Source organism: Plecotus auritus (assembly GCF_963455305.1).
Source record: "Plecotus auritus genome assembly, chromosome: 5".
Classification (NCBI taxonomy): domain Eukaryota; kingdom Metazoa; phylum Chordata; class Mammalia; order Chiroptera; family Vespertilionidae; genus Plecotus; species Plecotus auritus.
The window spans coordinates 77997072-78008507 of NC_137776.1; the positions used below are offsets into that span (position 1 = coordinate 77997072).

Consider the following 11436-nt stretch of genomic DNA (forward strand, 5'->3'; position numbering starts at 1 on the left):
CCCAGTCTGATAATTTGCAAGCTCGATGAAGGCGTACAGTAGTATTTATGATTGCAGGTATGGGCTAACGTCAGTGAAACGATAAACTTATTCCTGCAAAATGTAATCATCTTCTTATGGAAATATTTCCAACTGTTTTAGGCCTCCCACTTTCTTAAATGAGGGGTGTCAGAGTCAGGAGAGGCCATGAGCTTAAAGTGCAAAGTTTCAGTTACTGAGGAAGTTCAAGCCTCTCCTACTCCCCAGACCATGGGAGTGAAGGGTCAACAGGTGTTAAAGAAACATGTCAGTTAGAATTGTTAAACAGGGCCTGGGACAGCAGGCTGGGGATGATATATCTTCCATTGGTGTTGTTCAAGTGAGAAAAACACCACCTGTTAGGACTGGTATAGGATAGAGCTACTTGGGCTGACAATGGTATAGTATCTATTGAATGAAATCTGAACCTCAGAAGTTCAAAGCTTTAAATGCCTTTAAGTTTCCTTCTGTTAGCCACTGGCTATAGAAAAAGCTCTCTTCTCTCCCAGTATTCATCTTCTCCTCCCTCCTCCCCCACAGTTTAGGACCCACCTCCTCTTGCAGCTACAGGGAAGAAACAAAGCTATCATGATGGTGGACGAATAGTGAGGGGTTTATCATAATTGTGGCAAAGGTCTGACTGCCCCAGATCCCAAGAGAAACCAAGTAGCATTCATGGTCCTGCCGCACCCAGAGCGCTGTGGGTACAGAGCACTCCTTTGTGAGGCTTTCTTTCATTGACTCCATTCCCCTTGGCAAACAGGGGGACCTGCAAAGGAAGCCCCATCTAAAGGTTGATATTGACTCACTGGATGTATAGAATCAAGTACAAGGGACTGACTCCAAACTAAGAAAAGGGGCACTTGGATCTAATACAGCCAGAAAATAATGCCAACTCTAAGTATGAATTTATAGAATAAGCTTTTCTTTATTAAGTTACTTTATTAAATATAATTATCAAAGTGGCCCCAATTTTAAGAAATTAATATTAAGTAATAATAATAATATCGATGGTGACAGACACAGTTATTGCATGTAATATTGCCAGAATAATTTATAAGTAATGTATAATTTCCTAAATAACAAATAAAATGAGGTGATTCAAGATCATTCCATGATGTGGTAAAGAGTTATACTTGAGGGTTACTGACTTATTTTTAACCAACCCTAAATTAAGTGTCACTGAATTTAATGTAAATTAAACTAAGCTTATGATAACAGCAATGTACAAGCCTTGTGAGAATTCTGAAAGCAAACTTTAAAAGAAGAATCATCATACATGGTCCATGGACACAGACAATGGGGCAGTGAGGTCCTGGGGCAGGGATCGGGGGGAGGTGGGCTGGAGAGGATCAATGCTGGGGGGGTGGTAGGGGGAAGGTACATATGTAATGCTTTCAACAATAAAGAATTATTTAAATACATAAATAAATAAATAAATAAATAAATAAATAAATAAATAAAAGTAAAAGAAGGATCATCAGAAGATTGAGATGAACATCCACAGTGATGTCATGGTGCTAGCGTGCTGTTGAGATGAAGTGACAAAAATGACACATCTGCTTTCTTCCTCCCCAAACCCATAACTCCAGTCTAATCATGAGAAAACATCAGACCAACTCACACTAAAGGGAATTCTACACAACCCTAACCAGTACTCCTGAAAACGTTAAAGACCATAAAAAAAAAGGAGAGACTGAGAAACTATCACAACTAAGACAAACCTCAGGATTCATGAGGACCAAATGTGGGACCCTCAGTGGGGTTCTGGAGCAGATAGAGGACAGTAAGGAAAAATAAGGAAATCTAAGTAAAGTATGGACTTTAGTTAACAATAGTGTATCAAGATTAACTCATCTGTTGTGACAAATGTATTATAATGTAAGATATTAACAGTATAGGAAATTGGGTGCAGGTTTATGGTAACTCTTTTTACAATACAGCTTTTCTGTAAATTAAAATTATTCCAAAATAAAATGTTTACTGAAAAATGCATAGCAGGTTGAAAAGGGATCTTCTGACATAGTATTTACAGAAGAAGATGCTTTTTAGTTTATAAATTATTTCCATAATTTGTGACAGTTATCACATCTGCTACTATAAAATTCATTGCAGCTTCTCTGCCTCTTAGGGAAAATGCATTTAATTATCAGTGAAATTCAACTTCAGCTTGTTATGATGAATGATTTGAACCTGTCAGCTTCCCCCCCCCCCACAACTAAAAACAAAAGAACTGAAATGAAATACAGTCTTATTCATATTCTCCCTTCCTTCCACCTGCTTCATTTAATTGATGAAGGTTTGAGCTTTTATTAATCTTTTTGAGCTCTTCTGTAAGATGCAGAAGAAAACTAATATGATATCATTGTATCTAGGTAATGTGTGTGCTTTGTGAAATTGATACACCCTGCCAAGACATAAATTACTTAAGCTTTGATAAATGTGTTGAAATCAGGGAATGTTCAAACAGATAAAGCACAGCAATTCCTCTTTTTCTTCCTTGTTGAAACTGAATTTTGTGCTTGCATTTAAACGTGTTTTCTTTGCATTATTATTGTAATGGGACAAAGACAGCAGTGATGCTGATATTAGCATAGAGAGTCTCAGCAGTTACAAAAGTAAGCGGTGGGATACAGGCATGTGTTTTGCAGAAAACAGCTAACAGCCTTGGACAGGGTGGTTTGCCAACAGGTTCAGAAACACCTACAGCCCTCCCCCAGCAAGTTGTACCATAGAAATTGTCAAAGAATGAGGGCACTGTGGATGTTCATCATGTACCTGGTGTACTCTCAGCTCCCTTTGCTGACTAACTTGGTAGGTTAGAATCCAAAATCCAAAATCCACAAACACATTTGTTGGCCGTGAGTGCTCACCGGTGCCTGCCATCTGGCTGTGCCTCATATGCCAGTAAGCCTGGAAACAGGAGGAAACTTGATGGATGCTCCAGGGTCAAGAAGGTTGATTTCTTCTCGGTCATTAATGTATCCTATGACATGGAACACATTTTTTGATTGACCATAATCAGTTGCCTAAGGCCTGAGAATCCATAAAGCCTTTGGAAGACAATTCTTAAATAGGAGACACATGGGATTATCCATTGGACCATGCAAGAGCCATCAGTCATCGAATGCCTTTACCAGAGATTGGGCTCAGTCATTTCCATCTGTTCTTTTGGTTAGTCCTTACCATCAACCAGCAAAGGACATATAGGTAAAAAAAACTGAGGTCCATATCAAACACTTAAGCGAGGGGTGATGAGTCAGCAGGCACCAAGTCCTGTGCTTTTTCTACCATGCTGCTTCCATGCTGGGAGTGTGTGGCTGTGTGGGGCACAAGATTGTGGCTTATCCAACCCCAGTCATCCCTGGTGAGGTCTTTGGAGGTAAAGCATGAGCCTTGTGGTCTTGGTCATACGACCATAGGAGAGGGTGCCCTGGCAGTGGTGATGCACAAATTTTCAGAAGATATTCCAGGGGGTAAGGTTGAGCAAGTTATAGGAAAAGGAGAGAAAGCTGGGAGAGGAGCTGCAATTGTCAGCTTTTTAGGACAACTAGAAACATATTTGCCCTTTTAATAATACATCATTATCTGATAGCTTTTTGAGATTTGGATCTAGATATGGAAATCCATATTTGTGAGAAATGTCCATGTACTTTAAAGTAATTAAATAGATGAAGTTATATACAGCTTTTCCTCAACTTGTTTAATGTTGTTATCAAAGCAAGTGAGAAATCTAATAATCTAGGGCAGTGGTCGGCAAACTGACACTCTGTTAACTAATGAGTTTGCCGACCACTGGACTAGACTAAATGTTACCGTGTAGTTGGAAGCTGTGAGGATTAGGCAATAGTGGCATATTGTGTGCAAAGAGGTAAAGGGTAGTATATGACAGTGGTTGGCAAACTCATTAGTCAACAGAGCGGCAAACCGCGGCTCGCGAGCCGCATGTGGCTCATGAGCCATGGTTTGCCCACCACTGGTCTAGGGCAAGGAAAAAGATTAAAATAGCCTGGCCAATGTGGCTCAGTGGTTGAGTGTCATCCCAGGAACCAAGAAGTCGCCGGTTTAATTCTCAGATTCCGGGCTCAATCCCCAGTGGGGGTGCATGCAGGAGGCTGCCAATCGATGATGTTTCTCTCTCATCAGTGTTTCTTTCTCTCTATTCCTTTCCCTTCATCTCTCTAAAAACACATTTAAAAATTGAAATATATATGCATACATGTTTCATCTAAGGAACTGTCAGTGAATGTTTTCACTGGGACAGGGAACAGTTATAGATCTGTGTTAATAGTTAAATTTTGTTTTTTGTTTTTTGTTTTATAAAGGCCAACCTTAAAATCAAGGGCTTTTTGAACAGGTTGAACCTGAAAAGTATTGTTAAAATTTATGTTTTTAGAAATCAAATTCTGTTTTAAATTCTCATATGGAGAATCTTTTTTGAAGAGTTAAGGAGCTCTTCTAAAAGAAAATAATCACATCTAATTGAGCTATTTGATGAACTTGGAATTTTTTTTTACACTGATTTCTTAGGGTGAGTAACATATGTTTGGGTCAAGTTGTTACAGAATAAATTACCACAAAGAAAATCTTCAAAAATTTTTAAAAGCCTCAGTAAATGGCCATGTTTCATTTTATCAGCATTGAATAATCTCAGAACCACGTAATTCCTAGAGATAAGAGAAGGATGTCCCAATGTCTATCTCTTAAAGAGGTCTATCATGTATTCCAAAATGTGCCAAGGCCAGTTAACTTAAGACTCTTCATGATTGCGAACTTGTCCTTGAATGATGGGTTCAATGTTTACACGTTTTTCAATACCATGAAACTAAGGAGAAAATAGGGCAATGTGCTAAGTCAAGAAAAATGTTCCAGCCCTGACTGGTTTGGCTCAGTGGATAGAGCATCAGCCTGCGGACTGAAGGGTCCCAGGTTCGATTCCGGCCAAGGGCATGTACCTGGGTTGCGGGCACATCCCCGGTGGGGGGCGTGCAGGAGGCAGCTGATCGATGTCTCTCTCTCATCGATGTTTCTAACTCTCTATCCCTCTCTCTTCCTCTCTGTAAAAAATCAATAAAATATATATTTAAAAAAAAAAAAAAAAAAAAAAAAAAAAAAAATGTTCCAGGCAGGAAAATGTATAATGTAAAAAACATTTTAAGAACAAGAGAGGGGGGTGGGGAGGTCCCCAGCATTTTGCTGCTGGCAGCAAACTTCGTCATACTTGGGAGTGAAAAAATATTTAATCAGCAGAATGTGTGCAAAGGTAAAAATTTAGTTGTTTGTTTGTTTTTAAGGCAGGCTAAAAGGGGAAAATGTCAAAAAAGATTTACCCTATGAAAGACAGAAAGTGAGGCAAGCATGAGGGAATAGAGTAGGAAGATGGAATCAAGGAAAAGTTATGTACCAATGGCTCTCAGCAAGTGGGAGGTGTGTCTGTCACCATTGACCAAGCAGGGCAGAGCACATGGAATACTGGAAATAATGGAAAATAGATAACAGACTGGGCAACAGGAATCATCACAGAGAAGAGGAACTGGACTTTGGTCATCACAGGGTTTCTTATCTGCCTGTGTGTCCTTGGGTCTCGCTGGAGAGAGGCCTGGACACATCACTTGCACCAGGCTGCATCCATTCTCAGAAACTCAAGTCATACCTGGGGCTAGTACTCCTCCACGGGCTATTACCAATTGATTTGAATGGGGTTTGTGCACATCATAATTAAGAGTATTCAAAATCAGAAAACCGGTTACAGGATTAGAAATGCTCAGAATATTTGAGCCAGATCCCTTCTTCTTTTCCTAATGAATATGCTAGCCTTTCAACACCAACAGAGAGAGAAAAGTATCAACTCAGGATGTATAAGCCCTTAAGATGAGGAAGTATGGATTTAGGTTCTCAAAATAGTAAGAAAGTATGTCATATCAATTTGCCCTTCTGTCAAACCTCAGTAAGTTAAGTGAAAAGAATTTTAAAAAATATTAGACTTGAGGAAGCAAAGTCTTCAGGAAATTAATCAAAGAGGCTGAAATATATTATGAGCTCTTCCTCCAAAAGCAAAAATAAGAAAGCCTACACATATATTTAAGCCCTTGGATTCCTACCCTAAAGTGATTTTGGGGATGAGGCATAGGTGAACAGACTTTTCCCAGAGCTGTATTAGAATTTGAACTTCTAAACCTTTAAGAACTTATAAAATATAATGTTATTAAACTCTACCACATAGTTGAGTACAATATTTATAATCCACACTATGTCTTTATTTTTTTTTTCAAAATTGGATAGAAAGCAATAATTTTTGTAATAATCTGAAACCAGTTTTGTGGGGTGCTTTGCCAAGTTCTAAAGGGTTGGAGAAACGGTATATAAACACAGCCTCACTCCCTTCTCATCCTCTTCATCATGCTGACAGTCTTCCCAAGAATCATCACCAGCTTGGTCAGTGCCATTAGAGATAAAAGGCTATCTGTGTTTCCCCTGTAAACCTCTATTTTCCAGACTTTATAACTCATTTATAAATATTCACTCCGGGCAACAGTTCCATGTATTATGAATCTGGGCCTCAAAATCTATACTGAACTTCACTAATGCTTTTTAGAAATCCCGGGGACGCTTACACTACGACAAAAGAACCAAAAGAAAAATCATGTGCAGTATGATTTGAACCAAAATACTGTGGAGCCTAGAAGCCATGTGTACATAACTCTTTTTTAGCAATTCTATCTTTCAAAGACTGCAGTATATACAGTCTATTAATTAATTCAAATTATACATTTCTAATTATTTGTTTCTATTAAGGCAATTAAAATTGAAATTACATTTTTTCAGCTAAAACTTTTGTACTCTATTATTAGCCATGCTCCTTTTTTGTTACAGTGTTTGAGATGGAATTATACCAAAAGCCATGAGATTATATGACCTGTCTTCGAATATAATAATATCCTTACTATGTCTAAACATATTTAAGACATCAATATCTTCTATCCAGATGGTGTCTAGCTCCTTGAGAGAAACCTTCAACATTCCAGATTGGTTTTCTACCTGAAAGAAAAGACATCACAAATTTAATGGTTTCATTAAAAAAGAGACCAAAATATACTTCTTCCCCCAATCTGGAAAGACAGAATTGTAAAGATTGGGAAACAGTAAAATCACATCAACCCATTAAAATGAAACGTTTTCTTCTTAGAGTCATCATTTTAATGTTTGTACTTAAGGATTTAGTTGTTTGAATTTAAATGCTCGTCCTGTTACACTGCTGTGCCAGCTGTGTGTGCAAGTGCTATTTAGCAAGAATCGAAGTTATATTGCCAGAATTTCCCTGGCTTTTTAGTACATATGTGCTCAAAGTCTAACCTCAAATGCACTTCTCTTTTCTTTCCCACAGTTATTTTGTGACAGTAAGACGGTGGTGCATGCCACAGAAGGGCTGGACTGGGAGGACAAAGATGCCCCGGGGACCTTGGTGGGCAACGTGGTTCACTCCAGGATCCTCAACCCCCTGCGCCTGTTTGTGAAACAGTCTCCCGTCCCCAAGCCCGGGCACCTGGCCTACGCGGACAGCTTGGACAGCTTCTGGGACTGGCTGGCCAACATCACGGAGGTTCAGGAGCCTTTGGCAAGAACTAAACGGAGGCCAATAGTCAAAACGGGAAAGTTTAAGAAAATGTTTGGCTGGGGTGACTTCCATTCCAACATTAAAACTGTGAAACTCAACCTCCTGATCACAGGGAAAATTGTTGACCACGGCAATGGAACCTTCAGTGTTTATTTCCGACACAACTCCACGGGCCTGGGCAATGTTTCCGTGAGTTTGGTGCCCCCCTCCAAAGTGGTGGAGTTTGAAGTGTCCCCGCAGTCTTCCTTGGAGACCAAGGAGTCCAAATCTTTCAATTGTCGCATCGAGTATGAAAAAACAGACCGGGCGAAGAAGACGGCCCTGTGCAACTTCGACCCGTCCAAGATCTGCTACCAGGAGCAGACGCAGAGCCACGTGTCCTGGTTGTGCTCCAAGCCCTTCAAGGTCATTTGCATCTACATTGCCTTTTACAGTGTTGATTATAAACTCGTGCAGAAAGTCTGCCCTGACTACAACTACCATAGTGAGACTCCTTACTTATCTTCTGGCTGAATCCTTCTGCAGCGATAGAAAGGAGGGACGGGTCTATATTTCATTAGAATGACCGAGAACCAAGCCAGCTCTTCGTGGTAAAGGATCCTGTTTATGGCAGTGAACCTTAGTTCCCCAAGAGGTTTGCAAATTTAAAAAAAAAAGAAAGAAAGAAAGAAAAGAAAAGGAAAGGAAATGAAACATCTTTAAACGTAAAGTGTGCTTGTTTCGATCATAAGTACCTTCATCGGAAGAGTCAAACTGTTTATGAAGCCATTATTTTCACGTAGGATGGTGAAGTCCTCAGAATACTGTTTCCCTAAAAGAAGCATCAGTGATAGTAACATGTAACGAGAAAGAATCCAATTATGCATGTGATAAACATTGCTCTTGGAATGAGCCTGCCTTGAACTGTTTTAGACGGTTACCTTAAAAACAGCAGATTCAGTAAAGTCACTGTAAAGGTTGTATTTGATAGGTGACTTGCACTTCTGATGTGGGATATTTTTTTTTATTGCTGCCCATCTCCCCACCCCTCATCTGTGCGGTTACTGAGATGAGAGATGAAGGGGTGAAATTTGTTTCAACACTAGTGTGTGAAGTTACAGTGCCACAGTGCAACTTAAATACACTGAGCTGGAGTTGGGTAACTGTGATTTAAACAGCCCTATGTTGGTCACCGCCTTTATAATTCTCATCTGAGTAGTAATATTGGTGTATTGGGAAAGCAAATCTGGATGTATTATAAGTCAATTCAACATAATGAAGATGATGATGCTTTTAGATTCTTTTGCCAAATTCAGTACTGTGAGAGATTGTAAGAAATGTCATAAATCTGCATTCACCCTGTAACCTATAAACTCTTTCTATTCATTTGGTAGTAGGATTTTTCTATACATGTGTAGGACAACTCTGAAATGGGGAGAAAGTGAATGCTTCCTAGGCTGCAATAGGAGAAAACGTGCAAGTGGAAGGAGGAGATTCCAGGATTATGGATTCATTATTTCCAGCCTCCCAGGTTCAGTTCTCTTTGCATCGTTAATTATTTGAATGATCATATTCCATGTGGAAATAAAGAGTCTATTTAAACATTACCAATTATTATTAAGTACTAATAACCAAGATACCTGACTCATCAGGCTTTTGAAATTATTTAAAAATTAATGTTCCTGCACAATTGGTGTACTTCCTGTCATCTCTGAGGGATGGACAGTCAGCCTGGATGGTAGAACAGGATGACCTTGGAATTAGCACAGAATGAGGGGCTGGGTGACCAGTGAAAAGGTTTCTAGAACTCATAAGACTCATAGAATGGTTACCTTTTTATACATGTTAACTTTTAGATGTTTACTCCTCCCCCCTTCTTATCTGTAAAATATCAGTTAAAGTAAAGCATTGAATTGAGGACTGAAGGAAAACCAGTCCCAACCAACAAAACTGCTCCCAGCACATCGTTGAAAAAGTCAACAGCTCTGCTCTCTATTTTGCATCTCCATGCCTTTCCTTTCCTTGCTCTCTGCACCATGTTTCATTTTGTCTTTTGCAAAAATTGTACTAGGCTTAGTGTGTGGTAGTACAGACTTGAAATTTTTGCTCTGAGTTCATCAGGTGTTTTTGTAATTTTGTGATTGGTGTGAAATATTTTGAGACATCTTTTATTTTCATCTAGAAACAAGATTAAAGTACTATTTATTGTAAAATATGTGGGAACCATAGATGTATATATACTTAGAAATTTCTGTGTACAGAGAAAGTATGTGTACACATTTCTATGTAAATAAAAAGAATTTGCTAAATCTGTCACATGACTTCAGGGTATTTTTTAAGACTATTCTTTTTTCTTTTCTTCACAAGTATTTATTGTGTATGCACATACATGTGTATGTTTGCATGCCGTGCGTGTGTGTGTGTGCGTGATATCAGCTGAGCATTAAGATTCTCCATATGTACTTATTAAATGGAGCAGCTCAACTATGGAGATTATAAAGCAGAATAAAAGGATTATTGCTTTAAAGCTTGGCACATAGCCTGGCATCTAGTAAGAACTCCTTAAGTGTGAGTTGCCATTATAATCATATTATTAGTATAATATGAAATGAGATTTAAAGCTATCTGATGTTCAAAAGTTGAGTGACATAAATGTTATATCCACACAAAGAAAAAAAACCACTAAATCAGTTTAGATTTCAGCAGAATTTAAAAAAAAAAAAAGTTGCCCTAGGCGTATTTTTAAATTGGAATAGAACATATGCCACATGTATTTTTAAGTCATAACTTTATTTCAAAGCCAACATAATTGTCAGTAATGGCGCTTGGCACAATATAAATCAGATTCCATTTCAACATGCAAATGCACACATTTCTACAAAACCATTTTTGCCTTTGAGCACTGCAGTGGAAGAAACGGATATTCAAGGATATTAATGTAAGACAATTTTACAGCCAATCACAAATTGTTTAAATTAAAAGGAAAAGACCCTTTAAAAATAAAAGTTAAACTAATAGATTATACACGGGAAGTGAATATAACGTCATACATCAATATACCTCAATAAAAAATTTTCAAAACTTAGAAAAACAACACTAGCAGAAATTTAATCTTCAGGGTGACGACAGGCGTCTTCTCAGGGGCCCTCCAGACCTGCTTTACTAGAAAGCAAACTAGTTTGAAGACCTTTTCACCCCTCAGCAGAAACAGTCTTTCTACTCATCATCACACAGAAGGAGAAAAGAAACCGTATTTCCATGACCGAGTCCAATGTGATCACACCAGCCACACACACTGTCAAATCTGTAGAAGGGAAATGAGAGAACGATCCTGTGCATAGCAGGCCGGCTGCAGTCAGTAAAGAAGAAGCACTTCCTTATGTCGTGGTACTTGGAATTTCAGCACATTCTCATGATCTAAAGTAACAGCAAAGACGAGTGTGGTTCTCTGATATGGCCACTCCTAAGAGCACTTGATACACATTGCATTATAGTCTTTAATCTTTATTGTAAAACACTTTTCTTCTTTACTTTATATGACCCAGACGCTGCATGCTACATTGAGGCATGATTGCTACATTTTAAACATTTCACATTGAGCTAAATCTGTCAGCATTTAAGATAAGGTTCTGCTGGGTTGGACCTGCCATTATGGCTTTTCAAAGTGTGGTGGGCAGATCAGCAGTATGACCTGTAAGCTTGTTACAAATGTAGAATCTCAGGTCCCAGCCCAGACACTGAATTGGAGTTTTCATTTTAACAAAATCCTCGTGAGACTTGCATAAGCATTAAAAACTGAGAACTTCCCTAGAAAGTCTGATTTA

At 38.7% G+C, this 11436-nt stretch overlaps 1 protein-coding gene across 1 annotated transcript in view; it reads left to right on the forward strand.

The window, feature by feature from the left end:
- Positions 1-9820, forward strand: part of NXPH2 (neurexophilin 2) — a 118235-nt gene extending 108415 nt beyond the window's left edge. Inside the window, exon 2 of the mRNA XM_080670133.1 lies at positions 7403-9820. Coding sequence (XP_080526259.1) covers positions 7403-8146 — 744 coding nt within the window. The 3' untranslated portion in view covers positions 8147-9820. The remainder of the gene's footprint in view (positions 1-7402) is intronic.
- The last annotated feature ends 1616 nt before the right edge of the window (positions 9821-11436 follow it).